This window comes from Lathamus discolor, chromosome 8 (assembly GCF_037157495.1).
Source record: "Lathamus discolor isolate bLatDis1 chromosome 8, bLatDis1.hap1, whole genome shotgun sequence".
Taxonomy (NCBI): Eukaryota; Metazoa; Chordata; class Aves; order Psittaciformes; family Psittacidae; genus Lathamus; species Lathamus discolor.
The window spans coordinates 1826858-1846655 of record NC_088891.1 but is presented as its reverse complement, the minus strand read 5'-3'; the positions used below and the strand labels follow the sequence as shown (position 1 = coordinate 1846655).

The 19798-nt window shown below is 53.2% G+C and overlaps 1 protein-coding gene across 1 annotated transcript in view; it reads right to left on the bottom strand.

Moving 5' to 3' along the window:
• The window catches only part of ITGA11 (integrin subunit alpha 11), a 45014-nt gene that overhangs the window by 7736 nt on the left and 17480 nt on the right, over nt 1–19798 (bottom strand). The window contains exons 3-20 of the mRNA XM_065688408.1: nt 19141–19250; nt 16749–16840; nt 16402–16516; nt 14792–14919; nt 13986–14134; nt 13031–13175; nt 12458–12623; nt 11888–11958; nt 10931–11075; nt 9097–9245; nt 8728–8868; nt 6994–7197; nt 6365–6495; nt 5565–5731; nt 3840–3982; nt 2897–3007; nt 2596–2681; nt 1020–1227 (exon numbers count right to left, since the gene is read on the bottom strand). Coding sequence (XP_065544480.1) covers nt 1020–1227; nt 2596–2681; nt 2897–3007; nt 3840–3982; nt 5565–5731; nt 6365–6495; nt 6994–7197; nt 8728–8868; nt 9097–9245; nt 10931–11075; nt 11888–11958; nt 12458–12623; nt 13031–13175; nt 13986–14134; nt 14792–14919; nt 16402–16516; nt 16749–16840; nt 19141–19250 — 2461 coding nt within the window. The remainder of the gene's footprint in view (nt 1–1019; nt 1228–2595; nt 2682–2896; nt 3008–3839; nt 3983–5564; nt 5732–6364; nt 6496–6993; nt 7198–8727; nt 8869–9096; nt 9246–10930; nt 11076–11887; nt 11959–12457; nt 12624–13030; nt 13176–13985; nt 14135–14791; nt 14920–16401; nt 16517–16748; nt 16841–19140; nt 19251–19798) is intronic.

Here is a 19798-nt window from a genome sequence, read left to right as displayed (position 1 = left end):
AAGAGATGCCCGGACCCTTCAAGGGTCTTAGTTTAAGCCCCTGCCGCCAGATGAGTCAACCCAGGAGCTGAAACACCCCAGCACCAGCCTCAGGGAAATGCCTTGGCAAGCATCAGTGACAGCTCAGAACTTTCTGCCTCATCTGCTGACATTATGGACTGCCTGGAGCCGCAAGTACTTTTCACTGGGTCTCCGTACAGCCTCCGACACAAACACCCATCCCTTCCAGTTGGCAACTCCCTTATTTATAAGGAGCGGCAGCCAGGACCCCGTGAGCAGCGATGCTTCCATAAGCAGCTACAACGATTTCCTGCAACCACTTCTGCACGGAGCTTTCTGTTCCTGAGCATCACAGGAATGTTCCCCCCTTCCCGACGCTCGGAATCGTCTTTCCAAAACTGCATTTTGTGGCAACGTGCCGCACAATTTTCCCTTGGCACGGCTCGCAGTAAAAACAAAGGCAGGCGATGGGATGTGCGGGCGGGAATGAAGTCATTGGGGGAGGAGGGAGGGCTCAGCAGCATCAGCATATTTCCCAAACCTCGCTGGGGAAAAGGAGGGGGAATCTCGGTTAGGGTGCGAATGGGACGTGATGGGCTTACGCAGCGGACAGCCAGAGAGAAGTGGCATCACCCGGCTCGATCCTGAGCTGTGGCCGCATTGCCGTTATCAGCCCACCCCTCCAGCAGTTCTATCTCAGCTGCAGAACTTCCCCCCCACCCCCCGGACAGGAACTTGGCCACGTGCAGGAAGTGTTTTTAATGTATTGGAGTGGAAAAATGGAGAGGGAATCATCGCATCCGGGTCTGACCTCGCAGGCTCTGAGAACCCGAGCGCTCTTGAGTGTCCAAACTGAAGAGCCGAAAGCGCTGCAAAGCGCTCAGGAGCGAAGCCCATAAACAGGTCTGGTTTACGAGGGATGGAGGCAGCTCCGGGCTCTGGTTTAGGACGCAGCTTTCTCATCCGGCCGGGATGAGGAGCGCCTCTGGAAAGCCCTGGATCTGCCCCCGCAGCCTCACCTTGGGGATCAAGCTGGCGAACTGGAGGTTCCTGGAGAAGGAGATGTTGAGGACCGTGCTGTAGGCGTTCTCCCCTCGGTTCTCCAGCGCCGCCTCCACCGCCACCCTCCTCCTGCTGCTCTCGATGACGAAGACGGAGGTGTCGAAGGAGAGGGTGAAAGCCGAGCAGTCCGGCGGTGCCCTCCGCAGAGCGCGCCTGCAGTATTCCCTGTGGGAAGAGGGTGGCAAATCCCAGGGAGGTGCAGGCAAATCCCAGCCCCAGGGTGCGGATGGGCACGGCTGGGTAGGATGCTGCAAGGAAATCCCTGCTCTCCCTCCATTGTACAGCACCGCCATGGAAAGAGGAATCCACAAGCTCCTCCCGTGGACCATTGCTTTGGCTTTCTCAGTCCCGGTTAGGAGCTCTGAATGGAGCTGGGATGTAAGGAAGAGATCCTGCACCATCAGCAAAAGGCTTCAGCCTGGCTGAGCTCTCTCTCCCACTGAGTTTGCCATCACAGGCTCTGCAATGGCAGCAGCAGCTGCTTTTGCAGGCTGGAGGGTGTTTGGGTGCTGGTTTTATTTATATAGATTTATATATATGTATATTTATATATATATTTTATACACACACACACATGTGTGTGTATATATGTTCATATATATATTTTATTACATATGTATTTATTACACACATGTATTTATTTATCTATAAAAAATTAAAAAGGAAAGTATAGGATGGTGCCATTGTCAGAGCCACCTTCTGCCTCTAACAGCAGAGCAACCAGGATGCCCATCTGAAGGAACAGCTCTATTCCAACAGGTCATCCCAAAAGCGGTTTTCTTGGCAGAAATCACCTCCATACCGGCTCCTCTCGAAGGGCATGATCCAGTTCCTACTGATGCTGTGGGGGAAATTCCATGGGCTTCAGGAGTACCCAAGTTAAAGGTCTGGCACCCTGGTAAGCTACAGAATCTGCCCATGGTTGTCTGTAGGATTCCAGCCACTAAGATCCATGCATAACCTCTACCTGCAGCTCCTGCAGTGCAGCCCAACAAGGGCTGGACACCCTCGTGGTTGAGCCTTGGGTCACAGCCTCAGAACCTCCCACTAAGCTCAGCCAAGGCTTTACAGGAGACACAGAGCAGCAAATGCTGAAGTATGGGGTACAAGTAACCCCCAGGTAGCGGCACTGGTCATGAGCTTGGTGCAGAGCCCAGTGCTGTCAATAGGAGGTGGAGGTTCAGGCTCCTGTGCTCCTCAATAACCTTTAAGAGCTCTTTAAGCCATGAGATGCGGTGTAGAATTATTTCTGCTGTGTAAGTCAAGCCTGTAATTGCCAAGTGGGCAATGGCAGCCTTGCATTTCTCCCCCTGTTATTTACTGCCTTGTCTCCATGGGGCTCATCACCATGGCATCGAATATTAGTAGTTTTGTGGCTTCCTTGGAAAACCACCAATTCCTTCCAGGCAGCGAGCAGGCAGAGGAATACCTCATGGTGGTGATGGAAGAAGGACCAGTTGTGATGCCCAGATCTATGGAGCATGGGTTGCATGTGATAACGCTTTGGGAGGGTGCTATGAGTGACCTACTCACATGGCACTGGGCACATCGCTTTTGGCATCCAGGACCAGGTCAGGGACACAGTGCTCGTCTTCATTGCACCCGTTCCAGAAAGGGACCTGAATGGGACAACAAGGGCCGGTCGGTGATGATTTGCGCTCCAGTTTGTACTCCGAGGAGAAGGGACATGGGTCGTGAGCCCAGGCTGGAGCGAATGCCCAACACTTGCTATCACAAGGGGGATAAATCTGAGATATCAAAGATGAATCAGAGAGAAAACTTCTGACCAGCTGCTTGATAAAAGGCACCCTGGGAGGTCAGTGCTGCTACTCACCAAGACCCTGAGCGTGGTGGGCCAGCCATCATCCAGCATGGGGCCATTTTCGAGGTGCTCAAGCTCATAATCAATGGAGAACGTCACCGGCTTCACGTAGTCAGCCGTGTCCTGCAACAGACAGAAAGCATCACTGAGAAGGACAGGGCTCCTGCTGCTCTGTGAGCCCTCCCCATGCATTGCCGCAGCTGCACGGGGTGCAGTTGGATGCTCTGAAGTGAGATGCTTCTTGGGATAAATCACAAGCTCCATCCCGAGCTCCAGACTTGAATTCCCCAGGAGTTCATGGCAGTTCAGGCCGGGGCTTGGGGCTGGGCCAGTCTGGCAGCTCGGCCTTCCCTGGCCAAGGAATATTCTCATCATTCACAGGGAATGTCTGATTTTGGCCAGGTTTGTGCATCAGCTGCTCCTTGTGAGTGATGCAGAGGTTTTGCCGGCTCCGGCACCCAGAGAAAGGGACCCTGGTTGTTAGAGGACTGCAGAGAGTGGGAACACTGAGGACTTGCATGCAGGCGTTTGTTTCCCAATGGAATAAGAATGAGTTTTCATTGATTCTGGGGCTGGAGAACCAACCTGCCTCGGGAGTCAGGAGTTCACGGCCTCCCTGAGGGCACGGCTAGTTGCCTATGGCAAGGAGCACAGCACAAGCTGGGGCTGCGATGAAGTCAGCGCTTGGGGACCCAGCGGCTCCATCCCTGACCACATCAAATGGTTGGACTTGATGATATTGTAGGTCTTTTCCAAACTTGTCAATTCTATGATCCTATGAAACCCAGTGTGAAGGAATCCAGGCTGGGAGATGATGCTCATTTCCAGCCCCGTGAAGCCAAAGGCTCCTCTGACCATGTCCCAGTGCATCACTGCTTTGCACAAGCTGAAGAGCATCCTTGCTCTGGTCGGCTGCAGAGGAGGAGACCCTGTCCTTGTCCTCCACCGCACTCACCAGGACGTGGAACTGGAGCCTGTCGCAATGCTCCTGCCCTGCGAGCAGCACCAGCTCCTTCTGCGTGTGCCGCTCCCCGCTCTCGTCCAAGTAAGCCCGCGGCGTGTACCTGCGCTCGTCGATGGTGGTGTTGTACCGCAGCGCTGCGAGGAAGGAGAGCAGGGCCATCAGCACCACACGGTGCCATCAGCACCATAGGATGCCATCGGCGCCACACCATGCCATCAGCACCACACGGTGCCATCAGCACCATAGGATGCCATTGGCGCCACACCATGCCATCAGCACCACACGGTGCCATCAGTGCCACACAATGCCTTTAGCACCACAGAGTGCCATCAGCACCACACCATGCCATCAGAGCCACACGGTGCCATCAGCACCACTCGGTGCCTTCATCACCACAGAGTGCCATCAGCACCACACGGTGTCATCAGCACCACTCGGTGCCATCAGAGCCACACAGTGCCATTGGCACCACACAGTGCCATCACTACTTAGCAACACTGGGTCAGAGTATGCACTCAAACCCCTGCTGCTGGGAGCAGTGTGGCAGGGAGCACACTATGGGAAAATGAGGGAAGTCGGGTTAGTGATGACTGTTTCTAACATGCATTTCTTTCAGGCAGAGAAAACAGCCCCAAAGAAATACCTGTTTCTCTCCAAGTCAAACGAGGAGCTTTGAAAATACATCATTACAAGACACGGTGCAAAATCTGTGCAGTATTTGCCTCATGCATTCACATGCTGGAGGGACTGTACCCTGGAGCTTTCTCCTGGAGGTATCATACCCTGAGGCACTTGCCTTGATGCTTTACTGGAGATCATTGCCTCCTGCAGCGCTTTGGAAAAGAAGCCAAAGGTTCCCAACCCAGTGCCAAGCAGGGTGGGATTCGCACCCGCTCCCCCAGTGGGATGCAGAACGTGCATCAGCAAAGAGCAGCCATCACCCTCCAGCGCGCACCGTCCATGGGGTGGCTCTTCTGGGTAGGAATAAGTGTGGAATTAAACAGATAAAGGAAACCCCACTCCTGCAAGCTCGGCTAAGGCAGCAGCTGGGAGGAAAACTCTGGATTTCATAGGGAAATCAGGATTCTTGCCCTAGGGATCTGATTTTCCTATGACGGTGTTTGCTATCTGCCAGCCGCTATCGCTTTCGCCTGCTCCAGCTGAGTCACGGGCACCCACCGGGTAGACTTGGGGTCACAGCAACACGCAAGGGTTTAATAGCAGAGCTGGCCAATAGCTTCAATGAGATTCCCTGGGATATTAGGGAAGCAGGCACATATGGTCGGCAGATGTGTCCTGCTGCTGCCGCGGGGAGGATGGACGAGCTCCGCAGGACGTGGTCCAGGCACATCCCCTCCTGTCCCGCTGGCTGGCAAGGTGATGGTGACATCCCTGCCACACGTGCCATGGCAAGGCAAGCTGTGGGAGAGCTTGGGCCAAGGGAATAGGGGAGGGAAAGAGGTTACACACGGGTAAGGTTGCATCCTTAGGGTGTTTCCCAGCAATGCTTAATGGCAGAGCCACCGTCCCTGCTACATGAGCCAGGATAGGGACACATCTGTGGGTAAAAAGGGATGTGACAGATGGGAACTTGCACTCCTGCAGACACGTCAAGCTACGGGATGCATATAGCAGAAGCCAGGTGCTCCCTCAGGGCTGGAGACCCAAACAGCACGTGGATTGGGGTTTTTGTTGTGTGAGCAGCCGTGCACTCACCCACACTGGACGTCTGGAAGTGAGCTGAGAGGAAGACAGCAGTGAAGCAGACGAAGGCCGACATGCAGGTGGCATCCTTCCCGTTCCGCTTGCAGTCCTTGGTGAAGATGTTGATTTTGGGGGGCTCGAAGCGGATGCTGGCGTTGATCTGGACCACGCTGCGGGACCTGCGGGGCAGGCAAGGGTCGGGAGATGGGCTGTGCCATGGGAGGCACAACACATCGAAAGCATCCTCCAAAGGTCTCCCAGAAGCCTCCAGATTCACCCTTTTCCCAACATCAGGAAGGTGCTGAGGAAGACCAAAAGCCACCACAGCGACCTGCTCTGCTCTCAGATCATCTATATAACATTGACGAATATCTTGCACCTATTTGCCTCCTGCTTATGCCAGTGAAGCAGCACCAAGAGCAGGATTTGTGGCCCCTTCCATGCATGTAGCAGACCCCAGGGTGGCCCATCTCTGCTGGGAGCAGCTCCCCTCCATCCTAACAGCTTCAAGGCTCTTTCCAAACCATTATTCACTGTTTGAAAATACTAAATCATTCCTATTTAATAAGAGCAGGGGGAGCCTGGGCTGATCACCACGAACCAATGAGCTGGAATGAAGTTCAATGCAAAACCAACTCTGACATCCTTCTAGGGCCCAACGGCATTGAAATCCCACTGCCCAGCCGGACAGGGGTTGTTATTGTGGAAAGCTGGGTCAGATTGCTGGGAGATCAGTTTTCCCTCTAAAGATTGCAGCATATTGCAGTGGGCATTGGGAAGAGGAGGGTGCCAAGCGAGAGGGTCCAGCTAACCACAGCAGCACGGCATTCCCCAGGGAGCCCACGGCCAAGTCCACGAGCCCATCCTCGTTCAGGTCCAGCTGTCCATGGATGCTGCATCCGAAATACATCAGCCCCGGCGCGAGGTCCGCAGCTGCTATCCGCTGAAAGGAAAAGGGAGAATCCAGCCTGGTTTCCATTGGGAGCATCCCTGCCCGCGAAGGAGGGGTTCACCTCCCGGCCTCTGAAGATGCCCCTTCCGTAGTGATTGCACTACAGTTTTCCAGGGAATGAGAGCAGTTTTGCTTTGGAGACACCATCCAGAGATTCCTGCTGAATTTCCTCTGCATATTTACTATTCCTTATGTGTGGCAGGGGGTTGGAACTGGGTGAGCTTTAAGGTCCCTTCCAACCCGAACCAGTCTGGGATTCATCTCTAGCAATCCATTGCACCAAGTGCTGAGCACTGCTCCTGATTTCCAGCATGTTTTCCATACCTTACGTTTGCTTTCTCTCGCATCCCTCACAAGAGGAGAGATCTGGCAATAATAACTAAGAATGCAATGCTGGATGTGAATTTATCGTGCTCTATCAGTCCTTAAATGACATTTACTCTGACGGAGGATGAGGACAATTGAAGCACACCCCGGAACCATCCGTACCTGCTTGTACTTCTTCAGGATGCTCTCTCTGAAGCCAAGGAAGATGTATATCGCTCCTTGGTGCTCATCCTCCAGAGGAGCCCCGACTACCACGTCGTTGTAGGAGTCCTGGTTGAGGTCGGGCACGGCGGCGATGCAGGAGCCGAAGCGGGAATTCTGGTAGCTCTGCAGATCCAGGAGGGCTCCGCTGGGAATGAAGCGGTTCTGCAGGGCCGGCCAAAGAGAAAAGGCGAAAACCCAACCCCAAACCATCAGCAGTGAGCCCGGCAAGAGGAGAACCCCCCCAAAGGCAAGCGAATGATGCGGTGTGTGTGGGCAGCTTCTATAGGGAAGGAGGTGACTCGCCTGGGGCTGCAGGACTCTGTGCTGGGCATGCTGAGCCCTGCATCAGCTTTGCCTTCCTTCTGTAACAACCTATGTAAATAATGGCATGAGAAGTTGTGCTTTGGTTACGGGGACTCCTGCTGCCGCAGGCAACATCTGCTGCCTTGGATATAGAGTGCGGATGCTCATTGCCTGCGTGATTTGGTTCAGAAACACCAGTTCGAGCCAGGTTTGGAGGCTGCAGCAAAGCTGGTCCTGCCCCAGAGCACTGGAAGGGGATGGTGCATGTCCTGTCTGTGCCCTGCAGTGATGGTGGAGGGACCAACCTGCCTGCTCTCCACAGCCCCGTGCCTGGCCCAGCCTCTGGAGGCAAAATGAATGGAGACTTTCCCCATAGAGACAGCCCCGTGTTGCAAAGCCCCCCACCCCTTGCACCCCGTGTATCACCTCCTTGGTACCGGGAAGCTCATCCAGCTGGGAGCAGCGAAGCCTTGAGATGCTGCAGCTCCGCTCCAGCACGCGCTGGATTCCCTTTGGCAGCGAGCAAACCCCCTGGGGTTGCTTATAAACAAGGAAACCAGACAGATCCTACTGCAAACCAGAGGCAAGGCCAAGCTCCGCTGCCTTTGGGCAGCGCTGCCGTGCCCTGTGGTGTCTGACGGAGGCTGGTGGGTGAGCGCAGCCTGGAGCCAGCCCGGGGAGGTGACACAAAGGGACAGACTGTAAAAAAGCCAACCGTATTCTGGGCTGCATCCAAAGGAGCGTGACCAGCAGGTCCAAGGAGGTGATCCTGCCCCTCTACCCTGCTCTTGTGAGACCTCACCTGGAGTATTGTGTGCAGTTCTGGTGTCCTCAACATAAAAAGGACATGGAACTGCTGGAACAAGTCCAGAGGAGGCCACGAGGATGATCAGGGACTGGAGCACCTCCCGTATGAAGACAGGCTGAGGAAGTTGGGGCTGTTCAGCCTGGAGAAGAGAAGGCTGCGTGGGGACCTCAGAGCAGCCTTCCAGTACCTGAAGGGGGCCTATAGGGATGCTGGGCAGGGACTCTTCATCAGGGACTGCAGTGACAGGACAAGGGGTAACGGGTTCAAACTGAAACAGGGGAAGTTTAGATTGGATCTAAGGAGGAAATTCTTTCCTGTGAGGGTGCTGAGGCACTGGAATGGGTTGTCCAGGGACGTTGTGAGTGCTCCATCCCTGGCGGTGCTCAAGGCCAGGTTGGATGAAGCCTTGGGTGGGATGGTTTAGTGTGGGGTGTCCCTGCCCATGGCAGGGGGTTGGAACTGGATGATCTTGAGGTCCTTTCCAATCCTAACTCTTCTATGATTCTATGACAGACGCAGTTTCTGGGCTAGCACCCAGCCCCTGTGGTATCCCTGGCTCGCTCCGTGGTGCTGCCGCGTACCTCCCGCAGGGTGTAGACATAGACCTTGCCCCTCTCCCTGCCCTCGCTGAAGTACATGGGGGCTCCCACCAGCAAAACATCGGTGATGCCATCGCCGTTGACATCCAGGGAGTTGATCTCGCTGCCGTAGTAGGAGCCGATCTGGAGGAGACAGAGGAAGGGGTGGGAGCGATGCTCCTGGGACGTTTCAAGCCCTGCTATAGCCATGGGGTTTGGAGCTGTGGATGCAGCAGCAGCCAGGGCATCCCATGGATGTGCTGCAGTGCTGAGCTACTTGAACAAGACAATTAGTGACCAAAGGGTGAGCACTGATGGAGAAGCGTGTGTGCCACACGGGTTAACCCACGTAGCATCCTCGGCAGGCATTACCTGCTCTCCCTTCAGCGCCTGGTGGATGGTGAGGTTCCTGTTGTTGTGCATGCTGAAAAGGATGACCTTCCCGGTGTGGTTGAACCTGGGAGCTCCTGCGACGTAGATCCGCTCATGCTTGGTGGAGATGACGGAGGAGACGGTGTAACCTGGAAGGGGGCAGGCATGGGGTGAGCATGGCTGAGCATCCCCTGCTCCCAGCGCTGCCCAGGATCTGCTTCCTATTAGCCCCCAGCTGCTGACACAGCTCTGGCCACTTCCCAGGTCAGGAAGCAAGAAACCCCGATTCCTCGCAGATAAAGCCATTCCCATCAATCCCAGCATCCCGACCTTGGGCTCTGAGCCGCCTGCTCAGGTCCTACCCACACCTTGAGCCGAGAGTTCTGGCACTGCCTAATGCAGCCGTGCAAAACCCTTCTTTCACCGAGGCGAGCCCAGTTCCTGGCTGGATGAGTGCTTTATTGCATGGATCACATCGAGTTAAACAAACACCTGCAAGGCTGAGCACACCGGGAGGCTGCGGTACCTGCTCCTTCGAGACCCCTCCAACGCCACATCCCAAACCAGGCATGAAGGGCTTTGCTGATGCTTGATGTTAACACTCACAGTCTGATAAGAGCCATGAATCCATCAGGTCTATTGCTTGTGAGTCCTTACAGAAACAACCCCGTGTAAGTGAATGGCTGAGCAATCCTGGGGTCACCAACACACGTTGCAGCACTTGCCCGTGGCTACAGATGGGATTAGGGAGGAATGTAACACTGGAGCTGCAAAACCCTGGTTTTCAAATGCAGCTCCAGGTTCTTCCATGTTCACGGTCGGTGGAAATTATTAGAAAATATTAAAAATAAGTAATAAAAATCATTAGAAATTATTTAGAAAATTAAATATTGGAAATTACTTAGCAAAGCGTGGCCAACCATGAAGCTGGATCAGATCACTTGGGATCACATCCAGTTGGATTTTGAGCATCTCTAGGGATTATCAGGGTTTATGGACCTCTTTCCCTGGGCATTGGCTCTATATGGGGTCTCTGTTTCCCTAAATATTCCCTTCACGAAGGGATATTCCTAAACCAAGCATCAGCCTTGAAACCCCCATTTCCCAGCACTGGGTGAGCTGGGATTCTCCACTTTAATATATTAAATAGTAAGGAAAGCAAGCATTTCCTTAATATTTCTGGATTTCTTACTCCAGACAATGGGAACGAGAGTCCAGCTGAGCTCCCACACACTCTCATGGATTACCCTTGCACAGCCACAGCCATCCCCACTCCAGGCTGTCACGCTAAGGGCTGACCCCCATGTCCAGGGGCTGTTCATATTCCCAGCACAGGGAATAGCCCTGACATGCTGGCAGTCAACCCCACAGCATCCCAACCCAGGGGCAGCTCATCCTGGCACGCACATCTCCGGAGGTTTTATAACCAGGCTGTTATTTCTGCTCCGGAGCCTCGGCAGCCGCACATGGAACGGATTAACCCAGCAGGTATTTCCTCCCTGGGCATGGAATTTCATCACTGCTTTTTTAAACCATTCCAATAAGCGCTGCAGATGACCTGGGCTGAACGGTGTCTGAGCTACTTCCGCATTGAAAGCACTTCTGTGCTGCTCACCACGGTCGACACCGCGCTCTTCCCAAGTGAGGATGCTCACATACGCTGCATCCCTGAGCAACACCGGTCCAATGGGAGCTCGCAAAGAGGCAGGCACGGTCTCCGACCCTGGGGGCACTGGCTGCTATTAGTCACTTGAGAAACAGGCTGTGATTCCTACTACTGAGCACAAAGTCCTGAACTGAGCCCTGGCAGCAGAGCCTCCTTCAGCTTTCTTACCCAAATACGCCCCATGGTTTTTCAGCTCCTCCGGGAACTCCTGCAGATAAGATTCCCTCAGGGGAATGACCTTCCCGCTGCTGGTTTCCTTCAGGACGGCCCCATTCCAGTCATAGGCACCCACTGCTCCCAGCAAGATCCCGTCCTGTGGGAGAGCAGGAGGAGTTTGAAGGGATTTCTGGCCAAGTGGAGGCAATTCTCACCCTATGTGTCCCATATGGGCAAAGTCGATTCGTGCCGGGATGGATGAGAGGACCCAGTGGGATGCTTTTGTTTGTGAACGCACATCGGGGGCCCTAAAAGCTCAGCTTCTAGGCTATATGGGATCAAGGGGTGGTTTGGGTTGGAAAGGACCTTAAAGCTCACCCAGCCCCAACCCCTGCCACGGGCAGGGACCCCTTCCACTGGAGCAGCTTGCTCCAAGCCCCTGTGTCCAACCTGGCCTTGAGCACTGCCAGGGATGGGGCAGCCACAGCTTCTCTGGGAAGACATATATAATAATACTATATAACATTATAATTACATATAATAATAATGACATCTACAGAAAACAACCCGTTCTCCAAAGCACACCTGAAAAGATGGAGATTTTTAACCATGCTGGAGTGACATTTCCATCCCATTCACATATTCCCAGTGTGCTTTTCCCCCCTTGGAAAACCCCAAGCTGAAATCCCTGCTGGCTTTTCCCTTGGACCTGCCAGCCTGCAGAGCCCATGGGTGAGAGGGGACCGACCTAATGCATCCCATCATCAACGAGCATTTTTCTCCAATGCACATCCCAGCATGTCCATTCCAAGATGCATCGGATGGAGCTGCTGGAGGCTGGTCCCAAGGAAGGCACTGGTCTCCCTTCCTCGTGGGATAAGCCAGTGGCATTATGGTGATGATAAAAGGAACAGGGGTGCCCTCTTGCATGCGATGGAGTAAAAAGCCCCCCCACATTTACTCTCTTACTTCCACAACATGCGATGAAAATCCAGTCTGGGACATTTCCAGCCCAAAGGAGATTTCATTCTTGTTGGTTCCTTAAAAAAAAAAAGCAGGGATTTGTATTTAATGGAGAGCTTTGCTTTCCTGGAGGGGCTGAGCATCCACCTCTACCGCACCTGGAGCGCAAGGGACCTCAGCTGCCGCAAATGAGCCTGTTTCTCCCTGAATCACCCCAATTCCACGGAATCCTGCTGCTAACAGGTCCTGGGAGCTCTGCCCTGGTGCTGTTCTCAGCCAGATCACACAAAAAGGTGGATTTGGAGCATTCTGCTTCCGAACTGCAACTGGGTGAAGCCAGCACAGCTCTGCAAATAGCAGTGGCCGGGATGAGGGGTGTTCTTTGGATAGAGGGGATCGGTGCTCCCGGTGCTTGAGGGATGCACTCAAACTAAAGATGGTTCCTTATGGATGAAGTTATTCAAAGCATGATTTTCGGTTCTGTATCAAGCAGGTATTAGGGAAAGCCCTGGTGTGAACCATGCAAAGTCTGACTGAGAGCCCACCTGAAGCCAGGACACGTCAGGCATCTCTCACCTTCCAAGCTAAATATCCTTTCCCCCAGAGCATCCACAATGTCCTTAAGCGCTGCTTCGTCTGTGACATTAAAGAAATGCTTGTCATCCGGGTCGCTCGCTATGAACTTTATCTCATTCAAAAAGGCTTCAGGATTGATTCCTCTTCGGTTATAATAACCCAGTACCTAGGTTTGAAAGAGAAACGCGAGACTCAGGGGTGTTTGCGTGATGGATAAAGCCGTCCCAAAGCACCTGAGGGGTGTCCATGTGGAATGAACCTGACAGCCTTGGCCTCTGCCACCTCGTTGTGGAAGCAATCCAAGGAGCTGCTGTAATTCCTCCGGGCAGCCCAGGGTGAGCACATCTCCTGCAATTCAGGTGCCTGATGTAATGGGGGGCCCTGCCTGTCCCTGCCCATGGCGCCTGCTCCAGAGGCTGAACCCAGAGCCAAGCATCCCACTAAAAGCAGGACCAGCATCAAGGACCCCTGCTGAGGTGCTGGGAGAGGTGGAGATGGGCTGTGCTGCCAGCCCCATTGCATTGGGGTACATGGGGCATCAGTGAGCTCTGTACGGCTTTTGCTATCACTTACGGCCACGGCGTATCTGGTGACGTTGTCCTTCTCGCTGTCCTCGATCACCTTCTCCAGGTCTGGGCTGTCGTGCGACTCTCCATCTGTGATTACAATCATTACTCTCTTTGCCCCTTTCCGGCCACCTTTCTGAAACGCTTCCGAGCTGCAATTGAAGAGATGCCCTGGGCTGCTCAGCCTCGCCAGGCCACGGCTCCCACCGCCGCGCGCGCCCACAGCTGCCCAGATGTGCGCCCCATCGCCCGCGTCAGAACACCTCGAGGGGTGCTCGGGCTGGCAGCCCTTGGGGAGGTGCAAATGGGACCCTCAGGAAACTGCAGGGCTTTAAAAGAGGATTTTTATCCACCTGGAGATAAGGATAGGAAGGAGAGGAGCCTTTAATCAGGAAAATGCCCTAAATCTGCACCAGGAATACTGGGGTCGTTTAGGGGCTGAGAGCTCAGCTCTGGGTGCTTTCAGAGAGAGGAAGCGTTCTCAGTCTGCTCTGCGACTTCCAAGGGGAATGGCTTGAACCTGCCCGAGGGGAGACTGAGCTGAGCTCTTAGGCAGAAGCTCTTCCCTGTGAGGGTGCTGAGGCGCTGGCACAGGGTGCCCAGAGAAGCTGTGGCTGCCCCATCCCTGGCAGTGCTCAAGGCCAGGTTGGACACAGGGGCTTGGAGCAAGCTGCTCCAGTGGAAGGGGTCCCTGCCCGTGGCAAGGGTTGGAAGCGGATGAGCTTTAAGGTCCCTTCCAACCCAAACCAGGCTGGGATTCCTATGATCCCTTCTGGTCCAGCTGCAGCTGAGGATGGAGCAGTTTTGCAAGGCGTCATTTGTAAAGCACTAATTGAGGACAGAGCATTTTCATCCTGGTGCTTTCTAAGCAGCAAGAAACAGCAAAGAGGGGAGAGGGAAGGAGAATAAACGGTGTTTTTAAGCTTGCTCTCAGAAGGAACAGGAAGGTGAGTGGTTTTTACCGAGCAAACTCTATCCCATAGGCAGTCCTGGTCTCTGTACCTCCTCTTTGCTCTATGTGACTGGCAGCTGCAACCACATCTTTTACAGACCTGTAGTCATTTAAATGAAACTCATGGACGACGTCTTCCCCGTACTGAACAACTCCGACCTGGGGATTAAAGGAATATCACAAAGGACGCAACAACCTGCAGCGTAGCTGGGGGCTGCACGCTTGCTTGGTCAGCCACATGGAATGACAGCCACTGTCACAGCCAGTCTCTCTGTCCCCATTTGCTCCAGTTTTCCCTCTATGGGATCATAGATGATGCTCAAATGTATTTCTGTTCTCTGCCAGCTCTCACCCATGCGCAGCCCCCTCTTCCCCTGCTCTAAAGGTTTGGGGTGATGCAGATGTGCTGTGCCCTATTGCAGCCCCCAGCATCTCAAGGTGGGACTAAACATGGGGTTATTTACATGGATATATGCACAGATCCCTCCCCACACCAGCCCATGATTACTTATAGGAAGAGGAGGGAAATCAATTCACAGCAGCCTCGGCACAGGGACATACTTCTATACTTCCATAGGATTTCACCCTCCTGTGCCGGGCTGGGATGTGGGGCGCTGCTCTCTCCATAGCTCATTAATGTGAGCAGTATCTCCATGGGCTCAGCTTTAAAATCCATACACTGAAAGGTCATTTTGAGAACCCACAGCACCAATAGCATCATTTTGGCAGAAAAGGGACACTGAAAAGGGCCCTGTGGGCACAGACAGGGGACTCTGAGTGACACGAGGGGCACACACGAGTTGTGCAGGGTCTTACTTGTATCTGGCCGGGCCCAATATAGAACTTTTTCAAGATGTTTATGAGGAAGTGCTGAACCTCGACCCAAGGATAGATGCTGTTTGATCCGTCCAGGACTATGATTATGTCCATGTACGTCTGGCATCCTGCGAGAAACACATGGTGTGTTATTGAGAGCTTTTGGCAACGCTCGCAAAGGGGAGGTTTGGGGCTTCGTTCCTCGCAGTCAGGTGCTTGCTCTTATGATTTGTCTGGGGAAAAGTCTTATTTCAGTCGTTATAAGGACCTTTGGGCTTCAGCAAGGTAGAGAGAAGCCACAGGCATCCTCTCTGCCGAGAAAGGACTAGAGAGCTTGCTAAGAATAACACTCAGCTGCATCTTTTCTGATGCAGATTTAAGCCTTTATCCGGTCTAATATCATTGCGTACTTCAAAGAGTGGCCCCTGCAGGCAGGATCCGGCCTCCGTTCCTCCCGCAGAGCAATGCCTTCCCCCTGAGTCACTCCTCAGCCCTGCCTGAACTCGCCATAGAACACCAGGCGGGCATTTCCTCCCCTTCCCATTAAATCCTCTGCAAGAGGCAGCCAAAAACCCCAGCGAGGACCCCAGGGCTCGGCTCTGGATTTAGGCAGCTGACTGGTTTTCAGTGGGGAGAATTGCTCAGCATCATCTGTCTTCCTTGTGCTTTATCGTATTATTTAGGAAAGTCGCAGAAAACCAGAAGATGCTGGATTTTCCAGGGACAGATTTATCGGCCCTTCCCATCTACTGCAGGCATTTGTGGGTTAGAGCATCCATGGACTGGAGTCACATGGTAGTCACTCCATCCTTGTGGTCCTCAGCTGTGTGCTACCACCTTGATCCCCTGCTCACCCCAGGAGCCTCTGCATCCCACTTACTGAATGATAACACTGTGCTCATCCACGAGCTTCCCTCTAAAACACCACTTGCCCTTAACAGCAAGGGCTAAAAGCATCTCCTGGCCATGAAGAGGGCAGAGGCACGGAGAATTTCATGGTGGGCTTTGCCTTTACTGCCTCTGCCACCCAAAAGTCCCATTTTCCCGTGCCCTGCTCTATGCCATGAGAATTAATCAACACCAAAAGGGTGATGGCGCTGGGACATCGCACCCTGCGCCCAACTGAACAAGGAGCTTCCAGGAGCCCTGATGCCGCAGGACAGGCTTCTGCAATTTATTACCTGTTAGAGGAAAGCCAGGAAGCTTATTTAATACCTCAAAATGAAATCACGTATCCCAGATCACAGATCTGGGCCAAGCTATTCAGCTTTCAGTCAATGAGCACTTTGTTTTGTGCGGCCAAGGTCCGAATTCTTTCCCTATTTTGCCTTCCTAGCTGCGCTGATAAAGTATTCTGGATACTTTTATTTCCAGCTTTGGAAGAAGAAGGTGGTTTTTGTCTTCCCCGGGTGTCAGTCAAAAGGAAAACGTTTACCAGATGTCTGTGTCCCTAACCCCCTTTGAATCACTTCCCTGCAATCACTTCCTCTGCTCCCTCAAGCACTGACATCTCTTTGTTTTCTCAATGGGGTTGAAGGGATTACAGAACAGGAATCCCCTCGGGCTTCAAAGGCAGGGTTAGAGCCGCAGGGCACCATTGAGTCCCGTACTCTGCAGAGCCGGAGCCACTGTCTTGGAGAACCTGAAGTTGGAGTTGACCCGGGAGCACATCCCTGTGGTGTAGTAGGAGCTCCCGCACTCGTGGGACCAGAGAGGGCTGCAGGCCTGGGGAGGGAAATAAAGCATCAGGGCTGGGTTGAAAACAGCCACTTTTTATCGCTGCTTCGCTGCTGTCTTCTCCTTTGGCGTCATTTTGCCCATGGAAGGTGACGTTTTTGAGCCCTGCAGTGCATGCAGCATGTGTATAAACACCCGGAGAGGTGTATTTGCATGCATTTCCATGCTGTTGTACATGCATCTGGTTTTACAGGCTGATGTAAAAGCCCCCTTTCCTCACCAGAAAGCTGTTGTCCTTGGGGTTGGTGGCCAGGCTGAGACCCAGGCGCATGTTGTCCTTCCGCTCGGAGACATTGGAGAGCGTTACCCGTCCTTCGGAGAGAGGATGAGGTTAGGGACCGATGCTGAGCGGGGATGCTGAGCGGGGATGCTGAGCGGGGATGCTGAGCGGGGATGCTGAGCGGGGATGCTGAGCGGGGATGCTGAGCGGGGATGCTGAGCGGGGATGCTGAGCGGGGATGCTGAGCGGGGATGCTGAGCGGGGATGCTGAGCGGGGATGCTGAGCACCCATCCCACATCCCCGTGGTCCTCCCCATCATCTCTGGAGCAAGGGGGATCCAGGTGAATGCTGCAGGAGTGGTCTCTGCCTGCTTACACTGCAGGCTTTGTGCTTTTGATTTGGTTTGGAAGCATCAAGATGAGAACTGCTTTTTTCCCCCTCAGATGCCACAACCAAGGAAGAGAAAAGTCTTCTAGGGAGTGAAGCTGTGAGTCAGAGATGGCATCTCTTACACTGTCAGTCTAGGAATAAACCCCTCTCTGAGCAGCTCCAGCATCTCAAGGTTTATTGCCGGACCTGCAGGCATTCAGTGGCTGATTTATCCTTGTGCATTGCTTTCGTTTCCCATGTTTCACAAGCCAGAAACTGGGAACAGCCCCCGGGGCAGCCCTGTTAACACCAATATCATTGAGCTGTGACACAAACACTGCCATTCCTCTACTTATGGGCTCAGGGCGATGCAGCTCCCTGTGACCCAGGGCTCCTCTTTGCTGTTTTGCCTGAGAAGCAGACTGAGAGGGAGGAAGCTGGACAATTAATGGTAAAACTGGGGCTTGGTTTCATTTCCTGTGGCCTTTGGAAGCTTCTTGCTGAGGTTTAAATTGAGGGGAGGCTCAGACCCTGAGATCTACAACCCAGAGCCCAAAGGAGCGCAGCCTGAAGCTGAGCAGCTTCCAACAGCCCTCACTTCCCCCCTGCAGACCGACCCTGAGCTTGCTTCACCCCACCATGGGCATGCACCAGAGCAAAGCCAGAGGAAAAGGGCTTTATCCCATGTCATAAATCCTCCAGCATCCCAGCTGCAGATGCTGCCACCCGCTGTCCTGCTCTGGTACCCAAGTACCTCACCCCTTGCAACCACAGGGTCACGAATCAGCTCCTGCTTCTCCACGCTATGGACATCTCTGCTGCCTGCTCACTGTCAGCTTGGCATCTCCCCAGGGCATCTCTGTGCCTGGTTTTACTCAATGGCCTCAGCGCTAACCAGACAAGTGAGTGGATTGGGAATAAATCAAATAGGATGTGCTCATGGAGCCAACATTTTCATTTCAAACCCATTTCCAATGGAGAAAAGATGGGGTTTTAGCAAGACTCCAATTTACACGCTCGAGAGATTTATCTCCCTGAAGAATCTCGATGTTCTCACAGAACAGAATAAATAAAAAGGAAAAAAAGAAAACTCTGCTTAAAAAAACCCTTTAAAAGTCTGGAGCCCATCAGTTAAATACTGCAGAGGATCCAGATTTCCTCCTCCCTTTATCGGCTCTGGTAGAAAGCAGGATAGCTCAGATTCGTTACGATGAAAAATGAGGTGAGAACAACTGCTCCAGCTGCTCCAATGGTAAAACCTTGCCCCAAACCCCAGCGATGCCCCTCAGGACCATGAGAAAGGCCCTGGCTCTCACATTCCCTGCGGAGATGGGGATGTGTCCATCAGGTATCCCACTGGGCAGCAAAGGGGACCTCTTGCACTGCCATGACCCAGGAAGGGCATGTCCTGATGTTGTGATATTGGCATGGTTGGTGCTAGACCAGCCCAAGAAACCCTGAGGAAGAGCCTGCTTCCTCCATAAAGGGAGATGGGATTGGGATGTCTGTGGGATTGGAGCACCCCTGGGGTCTCTGCTCCTGTGACAACACCGATGGGGCCCAGAGGTGGTGGGGCTGGGTGGTAATTCCCAAATACCATGGGAGCAGGCTGGATCCTGGGAGCAAAATGCCTTTGCAGAGGGAATTGCCGCGGTGGACACATTGTCTGAGCATCCCCTGAAGAGGGAATACAGACACCGCCATGTGCAGCCAGGTATTTGCTAGAGGGACCATTATCCATTGATAGGCTCATTCCGATCGTTTAATAGACCAGTTTAAGCTATATTAAATAAATTCTTTACTTCCTTCTGATCTGCTTGATTTTACCCCAATATTGCTTAAAGCTCAGCACCAGGAGTAACAATAATTCCTTATCTAAAAATCCTCCTAAAACATGCAGTCCTCCTGCTTTTGGGGCCAATCTTGCCCTTTTGGGGCAAGAGGGTGCATCTTTACAGACCAAAACAGTGATAACAAGCACCATGTTAAAACACCCATCTCCCCCCCCTCCATGTGCGGTACCTAGGTTGAGTTTGGTGCAGTTGCTGTGGCTGTCACTGGTCACTGGGCACTTGTAGACATCGCCGGTCTTCTGCTGGCCATTGGTTTCATAGGGAGCTCCTACCACCAGCCTGCAGGAAGGAGGGATCCATCAGTGCACAAAGGCTGGATGGGAGGTGCAGGAATGAACCCACAGACAAGGAATTCCCAGCCCAAGTCCCTGGCTTGGTTCAGGAGGTGTCAGGAGAGGGGACACCATCATCCCCTTGACCTGGCTCAGTGCAAGCAGTTAACACACTAATTCAGCTTCCCCTTGGATGATGACTCAGTGCTGCTTGGAAGCAATGCCCATCAGATACCAAAGGAAGGGTTTATATCCTAATAATAAATACATAATAATGTGCTGCCCCATCCCTGGCAGTGCTCAAGGCCAGGTTGGACACAGGGGCTTGGAGCAAGCTGCTCCAGTGGGAGATGTCCCTGCCCATAGCAGGGGTTGGAGCTGGATGAGCTTTAAGATCCCTTCCAACCCAAACCAGTCTATGATGCTATGAATAGCAAGGAGGTGATGCAGCAGTAACAGCAGCTCACACTGGCATCCACAAGGAACTGTTGCATCTGAGACATTAGAGTTATTTTTCTCACTTCTATTTGTAAGACTTGACCAAACCAGCACAAA